The 22,087-nt window shown below is 60.1% G+C and overlaps 1 protein-coding gene across 2 annotated transcripts; it reads left to right on the plus strand.

Annotated features, from left to right (window-relative positions):
- The first annotated feature begins 2,662 nt into the window (after positions 1-2,662).
- Positions 2,663-21,986, plus strand: CDH15 (cadherin 15). Of its 2 annotated transcripts, XM_055552622.1 has the most exons (15): positions 2,663-2,711; positions 2,970-3,062; positions 9,148-9,306; positions 9,472-9,627; positions 10,635-10,779; positions 16,112-16,272; positions 16,953-17,081; positions 17,472-17,657; positions 18,552-18,805; positions 19,450-19,592; positions 19,753-19,989; positions 20,212-20,451; positions 20,652-20,788; positions 20,907-21,074; positions 21,372-21,986. In XM_055552622.1, the coding sequence occupies exons 1-15, from the start codon at positions 2,700-2,702 to the stop codon at positions 21,570-21,572; spliced, it is 2,421 nt and encodes an 806-aa protein (XP_055408597.1). In that variant the 5' UTR covers positions 2,663-2,699; the 3' UTR covers positions 21,573-21,986. The 2 variants fall into 2 exon arrangements, with proteins under 2 accessions (XP_055408597.1, XP_055408598.1); XM_055552623.1 differs by lacking the exon at positions 9,148-9,306 and having other exon boundaries at positions 2,696-2,711.
- Positions 21,987-22,087: the final 101 nt, after the last annotated feature.

A 22,087-nucleotide genomic window follows, 5' to 3' on the forward strand; every position in this document is an offset into this window, starting at 1 on the left:
CAAAGTCTTCTGTGCACCCAATACTTTAGAAACAGTTTGAGAATGACCATTCAATGTGTGTTTGGGAGCCGTCACTGGGCTCCAGAATAGGCAAGGCCCCCTCAAACTTGCCTGCAGACACTCATACCTGTGCAGTCCTGGGAGGCCCTGCCTTGCTGTACCGTGGCCGCCAGGGGGCGCGCACAGTCTGGACGGGGTAGTGACACCCTGCGCTCCCCACGCTCCAGCCCACCCCGCTGTCCTCTCTGACCCTGGGCCCCATTTAAGGGACAGGAAGCCCTCTTCAGGGCCCCACTGCTGCATTCTGGCCATGGGGCCAGGCAGCGGGTCAGGACCCTCCCAGATCTGCCCCATTGTTTGCCTGGCTCCATGAAGACCGCCCCCGCGACCCCCTCCCCCGCCAGCCCCGCAACACTCATGCTGCCTCACTACATTGGGATCTGTTGATGCCTGACTTCCCAGGGAGGGCAGCCTTGGAGAGCTGATGCCCCAGGTCCTGGAAGGGGCCTGGAAACCGCACGGTGGGAGGGTTGGGAAGGGGGAGACAGGGAAGGAGGAAGAGGGGAGGGAGTGTTTGCCTCCACCCAGCCTCCAGACCAGGCTTGAACTTGGAAGGGGCGAGGGCCTTGCCGCCTGTTGCCTGGGCTCCTTCCCAGACCCCACCAGGATTGGCTGTGCCACCTTGGCCTCTGGCTCCTTGCCTGGTAAAGTGGGGCCCCAGAGGGGCCAGCCACTGTGAGGTGAGGTCAGTGCCTGGCCCCCCGAAGCAGCACTGCCCTTGACAGTTGTTGCCAACAGCTGCCCCTGGGCACCTCCACCTGGACGGCCACAGGCACTCCGTTCATGTCCACAAGGAACCTGTCCTCACCCAGGTCAGTGCCTGGTGTCCAGGTCACCTCCTTTCTGTCTAATTCTCCTGAACCCCCAGGCATTCTCCGTCTCCCCTGTGTCCCCATTCTGGACACAGAGCCTGAACCCTGGGTGGGTGGGTGGGCACTGCTCTCTGCAGCCCTAGGAGCTAGTCACCTGGCCATCTGTCCCCTTGCCACACGACCCTGGCTGACCCTCTCTTGCAGAATGGGCATGTGCACCATGGAGCCCTGGGCAGACTGGGCCGAGGGTGGGGGCATGAAGTTATCCCAGGGAGCCCAGCAAGCAAATGCCCACTGAACACCAGCCGTGCAGCCCAGTTACACACCCGACTACATTGCCAGAAAGTTACTGTAAACAACTTTATAACCTCACTGTTTCATTCTTTTACACGTAATAATAATCCTTGTTACACTATCATTATGTTATTATTGATATAACTACATTATTTTTAAAAGTTATAGGAGCTTCACTTCCCTGCTGAAAGCCTCAGTGCCTCTCTTTTATCAAGAGAAAGCTGCAAATCCCTAAACAGGTGGATGAACCTTCCAAGGTTTGACCCCCACCTCCCACACCCCCTACACCTACTCCCTCCCCCAAGGCTCCCCCTAGTGGAGCCTCTGCCCTCCACCCAGTTCACAGGTGCCCAAGCCCCACCAGAATCAGGGGAGACCACCCGGGGAAGGGGATCCAGACCCCTTGGAGCTGGGTGAGGACACCCACACCTCAGGCCCCACCCCCCATTGACACAGGACCCCAGGGAGGGTCTGCTGGTGGTGAAGGGTTGAACCCTGGGGTTGGCAGCCTGGGGCCTGCAGAATTGGGAAGGGGAGGGGATGCCCAGAGGGTCAGTAGCCTTGAGTCCACTGGGAAAAAGGCCAACTAGCCCTGGCACCCTGGGGTGGACCAGTGCTGGATAGGCCCTCGAGGCTCAAACACAAGCAGTCAGCGGAGAGAACTTCCTGTGCGAGGGCCAGAGCTGGACTCGGCCCAGGCTTCTGCATCTCTTGGGCCGCCCCACCCCCGGACCAGGTCCAGCTCACCATCCCCCTGGAGCCCCCATCCCGAGGTTGTTGAGGAGATAGATGGCGCAGAGCAGGGATGGACTAGAGAGAGGAGAGGGTGTAATCAGGGGACTTGGGCACTCAGCGCCCCCCTTACCCCCTTCTACCTCACCTATGGGGGCAGAAACCCAAAAGCATTCAGAGGGCTCCTCCTCCATCCGGGTTTGGGTCCCTGACCTCAGAGGCAGGACGGTGGCCTCCAGGAACTATTCAGCATCAGGGCCTTGGAGCCTGCAGATGGAAGGGACTCCCGCCCTCCACCCCCACCTTGGAGCCCTGAGTGCCAGGGATACAGTCACTGCCGGAGCCCCCGCCCCACCCCGGCAGCCTGGCCTCCTTCCAAGCAGGCTACAGGCACAGATGGTGCTGCACCTGCTCAATCTAGAGAGGAGGGCAGAGGCCCCATGCCTGCTTCTGCCGTGGAGACCAGCTCCCGCACAGGATACTCCTCACTCCCCTGCTCGAGGTCCGCAGGGCACCCCCTACCTCCCTACCTCCTGCCCTCCCCTGGTTCTGAGCGACACACCAGGAGGTAGGGGCTGGGAGGGGAGAGACAGCCTGCCCCTTCCACCCAGCAGTTTCCGACCGACGAGGAAAGAAAGGAGCAGGCAGGGCTGGGCTCTCTTTCCTGTATGCTATCCCTAGGGGGCAGCAAGGGTCAACCCGCCCTGAGGAGCTCCACCCACAGCGCGAACACTAAATGAACACGGCAAAAGTGATCGAGCCCTCAAAGTGTCAAGCGCCTTGCCTTGGGACTGGAGCCTGATGGCAGTCAAGGTAAAGACATGGCCAGTGCAAAGGCCCTGAGGCAGGAGCACGAAAGTGCTCAGTATGAGGGAGAACGTTCGCAGCCTTTCTGACAGGCCTCCTCTCCACCGCCTGACCCGGAGCCCAGCTTTCGGGTCCGCCCTGGACACGTGCTGTCACTCAGCCGCAGGCCCCGCCCAGGCCCCGCCCCTCCTGCCCCCGCACACGTGCTGTCACTCCCTCGCCCGTACACTTGTGCTGTCACTCACCCGGGTCCTGTCCCAGCAGAAGGCGCCGCTCCCGCCGCCCGACACTCTGCCCGCCGCCTGCTACCGGCCCATGGACGCAGCGCTCCTCCTCGCCCTCGGGCTGCTGGCCCAGGTAAGGCCGGGCGCCGCGCGGGGGTCGCTGGCCCCTGTGCTAAGCGCCGCGTCTCAGAGTGGAGCAGCCCGGCCTCCGGCCTCCGGGACCGCTGGCTCTGGGCTCCTGTGGGCGGCTGTGAGCTGAGGGGCCCGGGTGGGTTCTGGGTGGGGCAGCCCTGTCCAGCGGGCTCTGTGCCCTTCGGGGAGAGTAGTGTAACGGCCCCCAGTGGACAGGACGGGGAGCCAAGTTCAGGGACTGCAAGGAGAGAGGACCCAGAAGGCCGCCCTCACGCTGGAGGTGCTGGCCTCAGCCCTAGGGTCTTGGGGTATTCAGTCTTATGGGGTGCATGGGGAGAGGAGGCAGCAGGAGCACCCCTGGCTGGGAAAGCCTGGAGGCCAGGTTCCGGGCATGTCGACCCCTCATGAGTTGGCCGCTGACCCGCCTCGTTGGATGGAGCCCAAGGTCCCCTTGTGTCCGGTGGGGAGGGGCAGCTCTGCCCTCCAGAAACCCATTCTCCCTGGGGAGCCCCATGCCCAGTAGAGACAGGTCCCAGCACACATAGCCGCTGCCTCCACACTTCCTGCCAGCCCCCTAACCCCCACACCCTGAGGTCTCTGCAGCCTGGGAGCCAGCAGGTGGGGGGAAGCACAGAGCCCCCACTCTGCACATGGGCACCCCTAGATACGACCACCTCCTCACACCCCTTAGCTGCTGGGAAGGCACTGGGCTGGGCCCAGGAGTGCAGTGTGTGAGCCAGCGCCACTGGTGAGGCCGAAGGGGACGGCCTCAGGCCTGTTAGACTGGACAGGTGATGATCAGGAGGGCGATGAGCCATGCTTAGGACCCGTTGCTTGTTGTTACATTTTCACACCCACCAGGGCATCCCCTCTCATCCCCACAGACCCTCCCACAGTTCTGGTGTGCCAGCTTGGGTTTTAGCCCCTGGCAGCTAAGTGCCTGTCATCTGGACCCTCCAGCGCCTGGCCTCCAGCCCCTCAGGCCTCCAGCCCCCAGCTCCAGCCACCTCCACGCCTGCCTTTGGGCCATTTCACTGACACCCCCACCCCCTGTAGACCATGCTCACCACTCCCCACTGTTGTGTCTAGCTAGCTCAGAAAGGCCATGGTCACCCTCTATCCAGCACAGCCCAGATGCCCATGACGTGTGCCCCTCAACCCCCTGCTAGGAGCTCATTGGGTGCAATGGGCTCTCTGCTCCTCCCAAGCCAGGCCCAGATGCCCCACATGCTCCAGAGGGCTCCACTCGCTCCAGAAACTGCGTTCCGGCCCCTGGTTCCCAGAGACCCACTCCTTTGAGACCGAGGGTGTCATCCCCTGACCAGGTCCCAGGGGAGGAGAGGAGAGCTCAGATTCCTCTCCCCTCCCCCAGGGCTAGTACAGAATGCACCCCCTCCCAGACAGCTGGGACTGCAAGGATTCTGGGGGGCGGGAGTGGGGGGTGGACCAGTCGGTGGGCCTGGCCGCTCATGTTCCTGCACTCAGCCCAGCTCGGATCAGCACCCAAACAAGGGGAGTGTCCCCTGGACCAGCCCTCCCCAACCCAGTTCAGCTTTCAGACTTTTGTCCCTTCCTGTCCAGCCACAGGGGTCCTGTGGCCGCTTCCTGGACACACCTTCCTTCCCCTCTGAGAGGTCCTGAGCAGGGCTGTCTGGGGTGGGCCCCTGGGGTAGGGGCTGTTGACCAGACTCTGTGTAGGCCCATTGCCAGCTTGGTGGGCTTGAAGGAGGCTCACCTCCCCCCTGCCTATGTCTCCTGAAATCTCAGCCAGGGGGCTTCGCGTGTATCTTTTCAGAGCCGGCCTCTGTCAGTTCCTCCCCTGTGCCCGTAGTGCCCCCAGTAGCTGGGTCCATACTGGGACCCCACCCCAGGACCCTGCCCCGCCTGGGGGAAGGGAGCAGATAGTTCGGAGCCGGCCCACACACTGCTGGAAGGGGCCCCCAGCTCCGGTGAGCTGCATGATAGACCTTGCACTTGTGTGTGGAGACACCCCTCCAACATTACTTCCGAGACTGGGTTCCTCAAATTCTAGGGACTCGGGGGAGGCCTGGAGCCTTGGGTCATGTGGGTGCGGTTTGCCTGGGCCAGGGAGAGGCCGAGGTACATTGTGGGCAAAACGTTTCCAGTCTGGTTTCCCCCGCAAGCTTCCCAGGCCTGAGCCCCTTCCCCCCACCTCCTCGGCTGGAATCCAGGCCACCCCGTTCCTGGACGGCCTGGCAGGCATCAGGCATGCCAGGAATGGAGCCAGTTGTCTGCCTGGCCCAGAGGCCCTGTGGTTCTCCCTTGAGCCCCCCTCCAGCTGTTGCAGGCCTCAGCAGAGGGACAGGATGGTGAGGCAGAGGACAGCTGTTTCCCCCACCCCCACTAGGGCAAGCACCATGCTCCCCGCTGTCCCGCCCACTGTGCGAGGGCGGCACCTCGGCCTCCCTCCCTGCAGCCCTGCTTACTGTCACGCTGATGTGGGGCTGATCCCCTGGCCTGCTCTGGAGGAGACTGTGTGTCTGCTGTGGGGGCTGCCCTGTTCCAGGACTTTCCTTTTGCTAGGGGGTCTTCAGAGTTTGCAGAGCCCCCGGGAGCACAGCTGAGGTTTCCTCCCAGAGGCCACGTGACTCAGCAGAGCCCCAGAACCCCTTCCCCTGTCCACAGCGGCCTCTGATTGCACGGGCAGGGAGATTGAAAACACCCTTCTGTCAGCCAAGATGCATGGGGATCCCCTGCTCACCACTCACAGGGGCCCCGGAGGCCACAGGGCCAGGAGCTGAAGCAGGCTCTCCCTGCTGTCCCACTGGCTGCCCTGGTCACCAGGGTCTCTACCCAGCACGGAAGAGTGTCCAACTCTTTTCCCTGGGCCCCTGGGAGACAGCCTGCCTTGTAATTCTTTGTTCTGAACCCGAGGGTTGGTGAAGACAGCAAAGAGCTCTGCGGGCTGCCTCCAGGCCCCTGGGCAGGATGGACCCCAGTGAAGGTCAAGGGCAGCTGGCCGCCCCTCTGGGGCTCTGACACTTTTTTACTTCTGTACAGTCGATGGTAGGGATGGATCCACCAGGGACCCCAATGCCACCCCACACCAGACCCTGTGAGAGTTGGGGTGGAGCCCAGTCCGGGTCTCCCAGTCCTACCTCTCAGCCCTGGGCCTGCCTGGATTCCCAACTCAGTAGGTCTGGGGTGAACTGGTGGAATCTGTCCGTATTGTTTACCAATCCTGGTTGGTTCTGATGACAAGTCAAGCTGAAGTAGCCCAGCTGCACTGTGGCGGCCAGGTGGAGAAGGCACCCCACAGGTCCCAGGGGATGAGCGGTCCTGAGCCAGAAAGGCCCCACAAGGAGGTTTCGGCTTCGGGGCCTGGCCCTTGGTAGCCCGCAGCTGGACAGTGTCACCCACTCCAGCCCTTGCCTGGTCTGGGGTGGGCAAGGCCGTTCCTGCCCTTGTTGCCGGTTTGTGGGGTGCTCACCATATGGCTGGGCTCCATGAACTCCAAATGTGGCAGGGAGCTCTTTTACTCAGAAGCCTTGGGATTGGGGGCCCAACAGCAGGGCAGGGGGCCTGGCATCTCTAGGAGTTCCGGGTGTTGTCTTCAGCTCTTGGTTAAGGGTGGGGCTGAGGGTAAGCCTTGGGGAGTTGCAGGACCCCCACTGGGGGAAGGGGGTCCCTGACACCCATTGCTTCTGTGTGGCACGGGGGCTTTTGTGAGTTTCTTCCGATCAATGTCCACAGTTCTGTACACGTGGCTTCGTCCCAGCCCTAATGTTTTGTGATTCCTAGGCAGCTCCCAGGCCTTCACTGACCACCATTGTCTCTGGAAAGGGAGGGTCGGGAGAACAAAGGACAAACTGAGACACATTCCCAGAGTGGGAAATGGGCTGCAGCCCAGCCCAGGCCCCCACCCCTTGCAGCCTCTCATCTGGGTGAGGGTCCCCTGCCAAGGCTCCATGGCTTCTGCTGACCTTGTGACCTTGGGCTGGGGAGAGTCTGGTGGCCGGGAATCCCACAGCCCACCCAGGCCACTTGCCCTGTGCCAAGTTGGTGGGCATAATGGGGTGTTGCCAAAGCTGGGGGTGGGGAGGGATCAGCCAGAGGCTTGATGGGGGGCTGCAGGGGTGTAAGGGCCAGTGCAGGTGTGGGCAGGGCAAAGTGTGTCCCTCAGGGTCCCTCCAAGAGCCTGAGGTCAAGAAGTACCTGCTGACTGTCCCCCACACCTGCCCAGCCCAGCCCTCCACCACGCTGAGGTCAAGGCAGGGCCTCTGTGTCACTGGGCAGCTCAGAAACACTCCTGACAGAGGTTCCAGCATTAGTGGTGCTGGGGCTCCCGGCTGTGCTGCTCCTTGAGGGCCATCAAGGAGGGCAGGAAGGGTGGGGTGGGGGGCAAAGGAGCTGCTGCCTTGAGATGCCCAGGAAACAGACGCCGTCCCCCGAGCCTGTGACAAAGGCCAGCAGGTCCTCGCCTGGTGGCAGTGCCACACTGGTTTGTGCTTGGTGAGAGGCCAGCAGCCAGGGAGCCTGGAAGCTTTGCGGCCATCTGTCAGGCCGCGGGGAGCTTGGGGGCCTGGTGAAATGGCTGGTCCTCTCTCCTAACCAAGTTTGCTACTTTCTGGACCGCAGGCTCCTGGAATTTCAGGTGAGAGGGCAGGACGGGCACTCAGAAGTGTGGAGGTGGCCCGGGGCCCCTGGGGAGGCTGGTCTTAGTCTGGGTGTCGCTGTGGTTCTGTAAGCAAAGTGTGCAAGGACCCAACTGGGCAGAACAGGGAGGCTGTGCTGGGGAGGGGGGCACGGGCCAGAGGTTGCCCAGAACAGCAGCCTCCTGGCTGAGGGGCTTCTCCTCCCTCTCAGCCCCCACCCCGAGACCCTGCACTCACCAGTCACCTTGCCCTCCTTTCCTGAAGCCACCAGCCCAGTTGAGGGGCTCATAACAGCCATGAATGGCACATTGCTCACATTCTTCTATAGCCACGCCAAGCTGGGTCCCAACAGTGCCCCCACCCCACCCCTCCTCGGGCCCTGACAGCCCTCATCCAAGTCCAGCCAGGCTCTGTGTCCCCCAAGACTGCACCAGCCTCAGCCCCACTCACCACTTGGGGGGTGTGGAGGACACCTAATACCTCTATGCTCAGCCGGCCACAGTGCCTGAGCCCAGGCTCAGATCAGCCGCTGCTCGATCAAGGAGCCGACACAGAAACCGCATGCTTCAACCAGGCCTCAGGAAGCTCTGGTGTTAGCTGGGGCTGCTGTCAGCTCTGCCTCAACCCCCAGCCGAGTTCCTTCTCTGGGCCTCAGCTTCCTTGTCTGAGTGTGGCAGTCAGGTGAGCTCACGGTGGGTCTGGGAGCATTTTGGCAGGTGCTCTGTCTCCCACCAGGTGCCTTACTGGTGCGGTTCTGAGCCCAGAGCTCAGTAGGTGGCAGCCAGGCAGGGCCTGGGAGGTGGGTGATATGCCCACTCTTGCCTGTTGGGTAGACTTGGGGGAGCATGGCAGCCTTACACAGCAGCCCCACACGCTGTCCTGCCTCCCCTGGCCTTATTCCTGGAGGAAGAGGCCTGTGCAGGGGGGAGCCTGCACCCTCCCCAGTCTGGCAGAGGAGGCCTGCGGTGTGCACAGCTGCCCTGGGTGTGGTAGGGGTGCCCCTGCCTCTTAGGACAGAAGCGTTGGCCTGGTCAATCTCGATCAACCCTCAGGAACTCAAACCGTGGTGGGGCCGGGGATGGCTGTGTGTCACCCCCACGTCCCCACCAGGAGCCCCACAGTCACCTCTGACAGATCAGCCATGTGTGGGGAGGCTGATCTCTTCCTGCCCCTCCACCCTGTTATCTGCACTATTTACCCACAAAGTAGGGGGAGGCGTGGGAGGGCTGCCCAGCTTGGCCCAGCTGTCTTTTCTGGACAACCCACCTCCCCCACCCCCTGCCTCCCCAGGATCCTGGGAGCCAGGCCACCTTCTGTCCTCCTGAGCTCCCCATGCCACCCAGGTGCTGGCACCATAGCCTCCCCTGGCCACATGGGGGAGGGCCTGGCATCCAGGGAGGGGATGTCAGGCCCTGGCAGGGGAGCCCTGGGCACTGCTGTGCTGGTGATGGCCGTTCTCCTTCATTGCAGAGCTTATTTCCCTCAGCGGGGGTCCCCAGGCTGAGGCGGCCCCGCACCCTGTACCCCTGGCGCCGGGCACCCACACTGGGTCGCGTGAGGAGAGCCTGGGTCATCCCTCCCATCAGCGTGTCCGAGAACCACAAGCGCCTCCCTTTCCCCCTGGTGCAGGTGAGGGGCCAAGTGGAGAGGGGCCCTGAGGGCGTGTGCTTTAGGAAGGGGAAACCCTGGGGCCACAGGCCGAGCGACTTCGTCCCAGCTGGGGGAGGGGCGGAGAACTAGGGGAGAGACCCCCTCCCCTGGGGGCAACTCCCCAACCCGTTTCCTGGCCCGCAGATCAAGTCGGACAAGCAGCAGCTGGGTAGCGTCATCTACAGCATCCAGGGGCCCGGTGTGGACGAGGAGCCGCGAGGCGTCTTCTCCATTGACAAGTTCACGGGGAAGGTGTCCCTGAACGCGATGCTGGACCGGGAGAAGACCGACCGCTTCAGGGTGGGCCCCGCCCCGCCCCGCCCCGCCCCGCCCATTCCCGCCGGGGCCCCCGCCCACACCTCCACCTGCGAGACTGGCGTCCTTAGTTGGGGGCCGCGGGCAGGGTTTGGGACCCGTTCCCACAGAGGCAGGTGTTCAGGGTCGCTCGCCCATTGGACAGATGCGCGTGAGCAGGCTGAGGGCTGCGTCCTGCCTGGGAGGACTGGGCAGCCGGCAGCAGGGTGAGCGTCAGCTTTCCCAGGTGTGGAGGATTCTCCCCCCAGCTTGCTAAGTGTGGCGGGGACGGGACGCCGTGGGGGAATCCCACGGAATTGGCCACCCACGACGCAGCTGCCCCATAGTGACCGTCAGGGTGGGGTGGGTGGCATGGGACCTGCCCCTTGGAGGTCTTAGGATTGTGGAGCCTGAGAGGAACGGCGTGGGGAGGGGAGTCAGAACTGGGTGAGCCAGGCGTGGAAGAGGGGAACCTGGAACTCACCTGAGTCTCCTGTAAACTGAGGATCAGCCCCCCAGCCTGGCCCAGGGAGGGAGCTTCAGACTTTGTTTTCATGTGCCCCGAACCGTCGCCAGACTTTGAGAGACTGATTCCCTTACACTGAGTCAGAGAGCATATTTCCCTGGAAGTTGTATCAAGTCCATCCTCCAAAGGGACAGGAGGTGGCTTAATTTAAATTTCACGTGTGGAGAGGAAACTTCAAAAGCAGCCAAAACCGTTTACAGAAAAAGGGCCCCGAGACCAGGAGCACTTAGGAAGCGCTCCAGCCTCACTTAACACAAGGCTCTGCCTTCCCGTAAAGTGGGCAGGCTTGGTGGCCGGCCGGCCTGCTGAGAGGACGCAGGCGCCCCCTCGTGGGGATATACCGCCTGCCCAGCACCGCCGGGCCGCGGGCCGCTTCTCACCTGTTCGCTGCAGGAAGCAAAATCGGCTCTCACTGTCCCTGTCGCCCTCGTGGGAGCTACTGGAAATTGGGAACCACAGTGCCAGCCCTTGCTGTCTGCTTCACTAGCTCAGGGCCTTTGCTCTGGACCTGGGGGGGGCCACCCTGGAGGAGCCCACGGACCTGGAGATCGTGGTTGTGGACCAGAACGACAACAGGCCTGTCTTCAGGCAGGAGGTGTTCACTGGCCGGGTGCTGGAGGGTGCTGTCCCAGGTGAGCCGGGTGGGGTCCCAGTGGGGGAGGGGGCTTTGCCATGGGCACTGGTGGGTCAGAAGTCCAGGATTTCCCGTCAACGAGAACTTGAGAGGTCCTTCAGAGAGTCTCCAGGATGGAGGGAATTTCCATGGGTGGACTCAAGTCACTTCCTGTTGCAATATAAATTTCAATGACCCAGTCTTCCAAAATGCAGAGGTGGCAGATCCTGGATGGCAAACCTCTGGTGGTTTCTGTTGCACTCCCCTCCCGCTTCTGCCTCCTGCCCTTGTCTCCCCCCCACCCCTCCTTCCTCTTCCCCACTTCCCCTTCTAAATAGAGGTGAATTCACATAATGTAAGAGTACACATTTGGAGGTGAACATTCAGTGGCATTTACCACATTCACAGTGTTGTGCAACCAGCACCTCTGTTCCTTCCAAAACAGTCTCAGGCCCAAGAGGAGACCCCCTGCTCATTATCGGCACTGCCTTTACTGCTTATTAATTCTACACTTTGATTGCAGAACCCCCCATCCTCTATCCCTCATGAGTCCTCACAGGACAGACTCGCTGGCCTGAGTCTGTTCCAAGGAAGACAGACATTGCAGACAGCAGTCTACCCCTGTCCCTCCCACACTGGTCCCAGGGGCTCCAGTCTGATCCCCAGGCAGTCGTGCTGCAGAGGTGGGAAGGCTCAGGGTCGCCACCGAGGCATGCCCCTCCTTTGTCACATGCGTGTGTGTGTGTTTAATCCGACTGTGCCGGGTCTTAGTTGCAGCATACAGGGTCTTCAGTTTCCGCACTGAACTCTTACTTGTGGCATATGGGATCTAGTTCCCCAACCAGGGATTGAACCTGAGGCCCCTGCTTTGTGAACTGAGAGTCTTAGCCACTGGACCACCAGAGAAGTCCCCACGTGTGTTTATTTCATCCCATTTTGTGCTTTTCAAGACTTAAAATGACAATAATTTTTTTTTTTTTACTTCTAATTTCTCCTTCTGACATGGTTCCATAGTTTTGGGAAAGTGGCCCCAAATCCCTCTACAGGCTTCAGATAGGTGCACGTGTTTGCCTCAACCACTGTTTCCTTGTTTCCCATCCTTCCTGTCTGGACCTGGTTACAACGCGAGGCCTTCAGAGCACACACTCCAGTGACTTAGTGCCGCCATCATCAGGAGGACGACACTGACAGTAACATCTCGCCTACAGCCTCGGGGGTGGTGGGGAAGGGCACAGCCCCCCGCGTGGGCACCAGTGGCTGCGACGACCTCAGCCCCTCTTCCTGCTTCCACGGGGGACTCCTCCTGCTGTACCGGGGAGCCCCCGTGTGTACACCTCCCTGGGGACCACTCACACCCTGGACCCCCAGAACATCAGGTCGCCTGTGTCCCACCGTCTGACATGCTCACACAGGGGTGATCTTGAGGATTCCCCCTTGTTCTGCTTGTGGGGCAAGACTGACACCCCCACCTGCTCATGCGCCCTTGTTGGGGACAGTTCCTGGGCCACTAGTCTTCACAACGCTGCCTTTTGTTTTGCAAACTTTTATTGTAGCAAAATGCATGTAAGAAAATTTACCCTCATAACCATTTCTAAGTGGCTTTAAGTCCATTCACATCGCTGTGCAACTACCACCACCATAGAATTTTCTCATTTTCCCAAACCAAAACTCTGTCTCCATTAAATACTAGCTCTCCATTTCCCCTCTTCAGCCCCCGGCATCTACTGGCTACTTTTTCCTGCATGATTTGGCTGTGTATGGGTGAAATCACACAGCATTTGTCCGTCCATGTCTGGCCTATTTCACTGAGTGTCACGTCCTCAAGGTTCCTCAGTGTGGTGCCCAGGTCAGGCTTCCCTTCCTTTTCAAGCCTGAATAATACTCGCTGGATGTTTGCACCACATTTTGCTGATCTGCTTATTCTTCAGTGGACACTTGGGTTGCTTTCACTTTTTAGCTGTTGTGAGTAGTGCCGTGCTGGACATGGGTGTGCAAATATGTCTTTGAGACCCTGCTTTCAATTCCTTTGGGTAGTACCCAGGTGGGATTTCTAGATCATGTAGCAGTTCTATTTTTAACTTTTTGAGGATCTTCCATCTCCATCATGGTTGCACCATTTTTCATTCCCACCAGCAGTGTAGGAGGGTCCCAGGTTCTGCACATCCTCACCAGCACCTGCTGTTTTCTGTTTTGTGGTTGTGTTGTTAGCAGCCATCCTGTGAGGCTGCTAACAAAGCAGGGGCCCCAAGTTCAATCCCTGGTTGTGTGGCTGGTGTGAGGGGGTATTTGCTTTTCCCCAGTGATTTGTCATGTTGAGCATTTGTTCATGTGTTTATTGACCATTTGTACATCTTCCTTGGAGAAAGGACTATTCAGTCTTTTGCCCATTTTTGAACAGAGTTGTTTGTTTTTTTGTGTGGTTGAGTTTTACGGGTTCTCTACATATCCTGGATATCAGATCCCTTATCCCGTAACAGATAGATGATTTGAAAATGTTCTGTAGATCCCATGGGTTGTCTTCTTGCTCTGTCGATGGTGTCTTTTGATGCATTTCTGATGCATCATGAAGTCCAGTTTGTCTGTTTTTGTTGCTGTTGCCTGGGCCTTTGTTGTCGTAAACAAATCATCACTAAATCCAGTGTTGTAAAGCTTTTGCCCTGTGTTTTCTTCTAGGAGTTTTATAGTTTGGAGTTGTACATTTAGACTTGATCCACTTTGAGTTGTTTTTTGTATGTGGTGGTAAGTAATTCCAGGTCCAGCTCCATCCTTCTGCAGGGGGATGTTCAGCTTTCATAGCACCGTTGGCTGGGAGGCGGCCTGCTCCCTGTTGAATGGTCCTGGCGTCCTGTGTAGACTCACCTGCCCAGGGGGTGAGGCTTATTCTTGGGGTCTCAGTTCTGTTCCACTGGTCTATGTGTCTGTCTTGAGGGCAGATGCGCACGGATTACTATACCTGTGGAGAAAGCTTTGAAATCAAGAAGTATGTCCTCTTAACTTTGTTCTTTTTTCAAGATTGTTTTGGCTGCTCAGGGTCCCTTGAGATTAGACAGGAACTTTAGAATGATTTTTTTTTTAATGTCAAGGAAACATCCTTGGGATTTTGAGAGGGCTTACATTGAATCTGTATCTGGGTGGTACTGACAACTTGGCAGCAAGTCTTCCAACCCAAGATCATGGGCTTTGTGTCCATTTATTTATGTTTTCTCCAACTTCTCTCACCGACGTTTTGTAGTTTTCATTGTGAAAAGTCTCTCGTCTCATTGGTCACAACACTGACATCCTGAGGCATGTATAGTCGCTATGAACCTTGTCTCTGAATGGGGCTGTGTGGCTGGACCCCCTCAGGAGGCACACAGGTCCTGTTCCCAGAGATGCCCGACTTTGGCCTGTAGTCAGGAGGGTGTCCGCCAGGCGTCTCTGCTGTGATTGTTGTACTTCTGTCTCCATGGAGATCCTTTCGCAGGTGTCCCCTCATGCTGGCACAGCAGCTTTGGTGCCCCTGAGGCTCCTGCCTGCCAGGAGTTAACTGTCCTGATGGTTGGGAAGTGATGGGGTTCTAGTCCATCTTTTCCTCTTTGTCATCACTTGGCTTTCTGTTACGTGATAGAACTTTCAGTCCTCCCTTTATGAATGTATGTGTTTATGTGTCACCCACCAAGGTGCTTGGCCTCCTTAATCAATAGAAGTTATTCAAAGGCCAGGCAAGAAATTCAGGCAAGGCTTTACTGAGGCGCCTGTAGCCGCAGGAGGGGGGCAAATACAAGAAACAGGATTCCTTGCTCACTCCCCAAGTGGGGGCAAGCTTGTTCCTTGTATGGGGTGAGGGAAGGGGTATCCAGGGTTCAGGAGCCAGGCGGGAGGTTATGGCTTAAATGGTTTGCCCACCCCTTAATGGGTGTTGAGTGCAGAGGGCATGTGCAGTACCCTGCTTTTGCTTCCAACCCCGTTTTTGCTTTTCAGAAGTGGTAGTTGGGGGGTTTTTGGCCTTTTTTTAATCTTGTCCGTAATTTGACCCACTGCACATACACACAGGCATGCAGCTATTTTCAGTCCCTTATAGTTTTTTGTATTTGTTGATTGAGGAGAAGTCTGTCCAGATGCAAGCATTGCAGCCCTGGGTCCCAGGTCCCAGCCTGTCTCATATGTATTTTGTTTTTATGTATCAGTATGCCTTTATGGAGCCTCACTTCATTCAATGAGTTATAATTCTTTGCACCATTCTTTTGAAGCTGAAAGCTTTGCTGATCAGAAACTCATCAAAGCAGCCCAGGCCCTTTCAGCAGCCAGAGCTGCTCATGTATATAGAGTCCAGAGTGTGCGTGCTTGGATGTGTGTTTGTGCATATATGTGTGCTCGCTCACAGCCATGTTTGTACGTGTTTCTACCTTCATCACAAGTCACGAGTCCTCTCCGGCACTTCCACTTCCAGTCCAGCTCTGCGGGATCCCTTCTGGGTCCCCTTCTCTGATGGTGAGAAGCTGGGCTCCTTTTGCAAGTTTGCTCACTTGCTCGGTTGTAGAGAGCATGGCAGGTGCTTTAGGAAGCACTTGCTTGCGCCCCAGTGCCTGTTCTAAGTGTTCTTTTTGGCTTCAGCCTGGGGTCCAACATTGTGCCAGGAGTTACCTGGTTGGTAGCCCCCCACCTCTAAGGCTAGGCCAGTGATTGGGTCATTACAGCTCATCAGACACCAGCGTGACTCTCAGATGACCCGACAGGGCCCAGGAGGGTCTGTGGTGAGCCCAGTCACAGGTTGGGGGGCAGCTCCCCAGATGGCCGGAGGCCAGCCCGCCTCACTGGGCTCACTTAATACACCTGAGCTGGGCTGGGGGGTCAGGCCTGAATCGCTGCAGAGGAAAAGCAAGGTGGGCACAGGTGCTGAGATGTCTCCAGGGCCTGGCGGACCCCCCCCCCTCCTGAGATTGGGAACGCAGGTGGACACATGTGCCGAGTGCCTGGGGGGCCCACGTGCCCCTCTCTCCCGAGATGTGGGGCCATGTTTGCCCCAGAGTGCAGGTACAGCCTGGGCACTGCTTCACTCTGCAGGTGGGGCTGAGGTCAGGGCCTGCTCAGTGGCGGGTGCACCGGCTACCTCCCCATGGGCTGGTTCCCAGTGAGCTCGCCTGGTCCATCTTGGGATCCTATGGGAGACAGGTGTCAGCTGTGTGCACTGGACACCCGCCTCCTCCCCCACAAGCAGCACAAGCCAGGATGCTGGGACGTTTGTGTGTGCACAGGCTGACCGAGGGCCTGGAACTGGCACAGTTGCATGCCGCAGGGGAGCAGGCGACGCACCCTGGAGCTGGAGGCTGGCACCCCTGGGCATCACCCCTGCACGTCCCTGCCTTTCACAGGCACCTACGTGACCAGGGCTGAAGCCACGGATGCGGACGATCCGGAAACAGACAATGCAGCGCTGCGGTACTCCATCCTGGAGCAGGGCGGCCCCCAGCTCTTCAGCATCGACCCGCTCACAGGGGAGATCCGCACGGTGCAAGTGGGCCTGGACCGCGAGGTGAGGCCACCTGGCTGTGCCTCGGCAGCTGGACAGGGTGGTCCGGACACTCCCGGTTGCCTTGGGCTCCCGCAGACCTGCCCCGTGGGTGGCTGTGCTGTTGGATTCAGAGACAGCATGAGGGGCCCTCAGCTTGTTTCTGTTCAAAAATCTCCCTCACCCCACTGCCTGCAAAGCAGTTGGGCTCCCCAGCCTGGGTTAGGTCCATCAAAGGAGCCCCTTACCTCTTGGACTCCACAGTGTCTATTTATTCTCTGTGGGGCCCCTGCAGCCCCTCACTGCCTGGCTTCTGTGTGTCTTTGGCACCTCCAGGAAATCCTCCTTGATTTCCCCAGGGCCAGTCACTACGTTAGCTGATCTCTGTCCCCTCTTGGCCATTGCTCCTGTCTCTCCGGGGCAGAGACCAACCCCCCATATGCAGCACGTGCCCTCCAAGCATTTATCCGATTCGGCAGCTGACCTCTTGCCTACTCACAGGCTCGGGTAGAGTCTGGGCTCAGCAGTGGTGCCGTCCAACCCTGAGAGGACAGGCAGCCTGTTTTGCTCCAGAACTTGGGAGCAGGACAGGAGCTGGAGCCTCCTGGAGTATGCCTGCCCTTCCCCCCAGGCCCTAAGGTGGCCAACCAGCCTTGCCCTGCGCTCCACCTGGGTCTCCTGACCCTCTGTCACTGTGCCCCCAGGTGGTCGCCGTGTACAATCTGACTTTGCAGGTGGCGGACATGTCTGGAGATGGCCTTACCGCCACCGCCTCAGCCATCATCACGCTGGAGGACATCAATGACAACGCCCCTGAGTTCACTGGGGACCAGGTGCCACCTCTACCTGCTGTTGCCCGGGGCTGCCCTCCCCCCATCCTGGTTGTTGGAGGACGGGGAGGCTGGGTGCTCAGAGGAGGCACCCTGAGTGGGTTGTGCAGGACCCCTGGCTAGAGACCAGCATGGGGCCTGTGAGCATATCAGGAGCTGGAGGGCCCTGGAGGGAAGCCACTGAGACCCTGGGTTAGGATGTGTCCCAGTTCCTCCTGGGTGGGAGTGGGGGCAGCCCTGCCCCCCAGGGAAGACGCGCCCGGGGCATGGCTGAGCCTGGACGGGGCTCCCTGGGTCCTGGACTCCCCGAATGTAGGTAGCAGGAGGGTGAGGCCCCAGGGGACCATTACCCACCCCTACCTGCCAGTGAATAATGGGGCTAGGTTCCCACAGTTCTTCATGGAGGCTGCAGAGGCTGTCAGCGGAGTGGACGTGGGACGGCTTGAGGTGGAGGACCGGGACCTGCCCGGCTCCCCCAACTGGGCAGCCCGGTTCACCATCCTGGAGGGTGACCCTGACGGGCAGTTCACCATCCGCACCGACCCCAGGACCAACGAGGGTGTGCTGTCCGTGGTGAAGGTGAGCTGAGGAGGGAGCCTCTCCTCACACTCTGGAAGCCTGTTTGGACCCTCTGTGCACCCTAAGAAGGGAGCCGAGGGGACCGGGAACACAGACTGTGGGCTGGGGCCATGCTGACCACAGAGGGCCAGCGCTGGAAGGAGTGGGCAGCCCCCAAGCCCATGTGTTATTTCTGGTATTTTGCCTCTTAATGCAAATGATCAATGTGCACAAGTACAGACCTCATGTGTCGGCCAACCAGAGACAAAACCGGCAGAAGATACGTGTACACACATCCACATACACACCCATGCCTACAAACATGTGTCTACACACATCTGCAGAGAGACACAGATGTAGCTATCGATATATGAAGACCTTTCTTGTAAGAGACTGACTAGAGCTGGCCAGCCAGGTTGTTGTGAGGGCAGCTGATGAGTCCAGAGTCTGCAGGGCTGCGAGAAGCTGCAGAGTCAGGAGCTGAGGCTGTGTCGGAGGCAGGATCCTGCTTTCCCAGAAGAAACCTCAGGTTTACTCTCAGAGATTTACCCACACATGAGACCCACCCAGGTTCTCCAGGATCATCTTTATTTACAGTCAACTAGTGGTACAGGTCAGTTCAACCACATCCATCAGATACCTTCTTAGCAATAAGACCCAGATCACTGCTTGAGTCACTGAGGAGGAAGCCTGGCCAGGGGATGGAAACGGACCTCACAACACCTGACAGAGGCATTTGAGTGTCAAAAGTATTTTCCTGTTATTCTCTCTGCATAGTTTTTATCTTTCCAAAGCTACAAAGAAGAAGGAAAGAAGGCACGCCAAGGACAGACCAGGAGAGGCCTCGCCAGCCTATGGTGCCCTGAATGTGGGGTCCAGAGTCCTGACGGGCTGCCACCCTTCTTCCCCCTACAGCCCCTGGATTATGAGAGTCGGGAGCGGTATGACCTCAAAGTGGCCGTGCAGAATGAAGCCCCCCTGCAGGCAGCTGCCCCCAGGGCTGAGCGGGGTCAGGCCAGGGTCAGCGTGCAGGTGCGGGATGTCAATGAGGCGCCTGTGTTCCAGGAGAACCCTCTTCGGACCAGCTTAGCTGAGGGGGCCGCCCCAGGAACGCCTGTGGCCACCTTCTCTGCCCAGGACCCTGACACACAACAGCTGCAGAGGCTCAGGTAAGGGCCCGCCCCTCTGCCTCCCAGCCAGGGTAGGAGCACAGCTAAGGGTAGGCAGCCCTGTGTCCTGAGGATGCTCTTCCCATGAGAGACCCAGTCAAAGGGCGGAGGGCTTCTCTGCGTGGTCACTGAGGGCTCAGGGGCTCTCAAGGGCCTGTGTGCTTGTTCACACGACCTCGTCCTGTAGGCAGGGCTGGGCTCCAGATGGCACACACCTACACAGCCAGTCTGTGTTGGCCAGCCTCTTGGCGTCTGGCCCTGTCCATGCCAGGGAGCCCTTGCTCCCTGGGACTGGCTGTCACTGTGTTGGATTTCACCCCCTGCCCTGGCCCTGTTTGTCTGTGTCTGTCTCCACTGTGCCCACCACTGTGTCTTGGCTGTCACCTGTGGCCATGGGGCCCTGGGCAGCTCCCCTGCCCTCCCCAAGCCTCAATTTCTTCATCTGTTGATTGAGTCGGAAAACACCAGCTTAAGGCTGTGGGAGGACTATCCTTAAAGGGTGTGTGTGTGTGTGTGTGTGTGAGAGTGCGTGTGTGTGTAAGTGTGTGTGTGAGTGTGCTCCCATCTATACATGACCACGCACCTCTGGGAGTCCTGCTCAGGCTCTGAGCCATTCTGCACCCTCCTCCCCTCCTTGCCAACAGCTACTCCAAGGACTATGACCCCGAGGACTGGCTGCAGGTGGACGGGGCCACTGGCCGGGTCCAGACCCAGCGAGTGCTCAGCCCCTCATCCCCCTTCCTCAAGGATGGCTGGTACAGGGCCATCATCCTGGCCCAAGATGACGGTGAGTGGGGAGCCCAGCCTGGTTCCTGGGCTCCCTAATCCAAGCTGAGGCCCCTGCTGCTGCCCAAGGGCCGAGAGCCAGGCGCTCCACTCAGCAGACTTACAGGGTTGGTGGGGGCTCCACAGGGGCCAAGGGCCCACTAGGCCTCTCCCGCCTACAGCCTCCCCACCCAGCACGGCCACTGGGACCCTGTCCATTGAGATCCTGGAGGTCAACGACCACGCCCCTGAGCTGTCCCCGCCGTGGGGCAGCCTGTGCAGCACACCAGATCGGGGTTCCGGCCTTCTCTTGGGGGCCACGGATGAGGACCTGCCCCCCCACGGGGCTCCCTTCCACTTCCAGCTGAGCCCCAGGGTCCCAGAGCTGGCCCGGAACTGGAGCCTCAGCCAGGTTAATGGTGAGCCCCCACACACACACCCCTGGGGTTCAGAGCCTGGGGGAGGTTCCCGCTGGTGCACCCTCAGGCCCGGCGGGGATTGGTTATCAGACGCAGAGGACAGATGGGGAAACCGAGGCCTAGCATGCCAGGAGCGCCACCCCGTCGGCTGCTGCTCAGTGCACAGACACGGAGGGGTACAGCCGTCCCCGGCCCCTGCTTGACCGCAAGCGCCCTCCGCAGTGAGCCACGCGCGCCTGCGGCCGAGGCTCCGAGTCCCGGAGGGGCTGCACCGCCTCAGCCTGCTGCTCCAGGACTCCGGACAGCCGCCCCAGCAGCGCGAGCAGCCCCTGAACGTGACCGTGTGCCGCTGCGGCCAGGACGGCGCCTGCCTGCCGGGAGCCGCTGCACTGCGGGCAGGTGGCGCGGGCATCAGCCTAGGTGCCCTGGTCATCATGCTGGCCAGCGTCATCCTGCTGCTCTGTGAGTGCCGGCGCCCGCAGGCCCTTGCCCTTGGACCCCAGCCTCTTGGCAGTCCCACCCTCCCTCTAGCCCCGCCTCCTGGCAGCCCCACCCACCCTCTAGCCCCGCCTCCTGGCAGCCCCACCCACCCTCCGGCCCCGCCCTCCATCCTCGCGCTCCACCCCCACCCGACCCCGACCTCCGCCCCGACCCCCACCCAGTGCTCGCCCTGCTGGTGGCCCTCCTGGCGCGGTTCCGGCAGCAGTCCTGGGACAAGAGGCTTCTGCACGGACTGCAGGACGACCTCCGGGACAACATCCTTAACTACGACGAGCAGGGGGGCGGGGAGGAGGACCAGGTGAGGGAGCCGGCGCGGCTTACAAGTGCTGCGGGTAGGGCCAGGGGCCCCAGCTGGCCCGCATCCTCCCGACCCGCGACGATTGCGGCTGACCGGAACGCGCTCCGTCCGCCCTCAGGACGCCTACGACATGGACCAGCTGCGCCACCCAGCAGAACTGGCGGCCTTCGGCGCCCCCTCGGGACGGCCGCCGCTGCGCAGAGACGCCCCGTTCGGCCGAGTGCGCCCCCAGGTGACCCGTGCGCTGCCCACCAGCCCCGAAGACATCGCTGACTTCATCAACGACGTAGGTGCCCCGGGGGCGCACCGTACACCCTCCTCCGAAGCCTGAGGCATCTCTCTGGAGTGGGACAGGGAGGTGGTGGCTACAGACTAAGGAAAGAGAAACGCCCAGAGGAAGCCTTGCTTCTAACCACCATCTGGGGCAGGGGCAGCGCGGGGCTCAGAGCTGCTCCGAGTACCCTCGGCCTCCACTTAGGCCTCCTCTGCCCCCTCCCCTTCCCGGTTCCAGGCCTCGCCCCACCCGGTGGCGGAGGTCACCAAGCCGGCATGTGCTGGTCCTGAGACCCCGGCCTCTCCACAGGGTTTGGAGGCCGCAGACAGTGACCCCAGCGTCCCGCCCTACGACACGGCTCTCATCTATGACTACGAGGGTGACGGCTCCTTGGCGGGGACACTGAGCTCCATCCTGTCCAGCCTGGAAGATGAGGACCAGGACTACAGCTGCCTCCGGGAATGGGGCCCCCGCTTCTCCCGCTTGGCTGACTTGTATGGGCCCCCGTGAGGGCACCAGAGAAGGGCTTTCTGATGGGGACCTGCACTGCCCTGTGGAGGGCACAGCCTCCTGGACACAGAGGGCAGACCTCAGGGGCCAGAGCGGACACGCCTAACAGGGCTGTGTGCCTGGGAATTCCAGCGGACCTCCATCAAGGTGGAAGATGGCTCTGGGCCCCACCCTGGCTCCTTGGTCCGTCTGGTTTCCCCCAGGGAAGGTCAAGGCTCAGAGCTGGAGTGGAGTGGCCAGAAGGAGGCACCCATTCTGCCCCCGTCAGTCACCTACCATGGGGTCAGGCCCCGTTCCCAGCTGTGCCTCCCACCCACGCTGACCTTATCTCTGTGTGAAAGGACGCAGCCCTGGGGCAAATGTGAATTAAAGTGTGCTTCTCTCTTCCTTGCACAGTTGGCCTCCGCCACCTCAGTTCCACCAGAGCTGTGGCAGCCGGCTGGCCCCCGGCTGCTCCTGGGGTGGGGGGCTGTGGGAGGGGCTATGGATGCCCGGTTGTGAGGGGGAGGTGGATG

This window comes from Bubalus kerabau, chromosome 17 (assembly GCF_029407905.1).
Source record: "Bubalus kerabau isolate K-KA32 ecotype Philippines breed swamp buffalo chromosome 17, PCC_UOA_SB_1v2, whole genome shotgun sequence".
Lineage (NCBI taxonomy): Eukaryota > Metazoa > Chordata > Mammalia > Artiodactyla > Bovidae > Bubalus > Bubalus kerabau.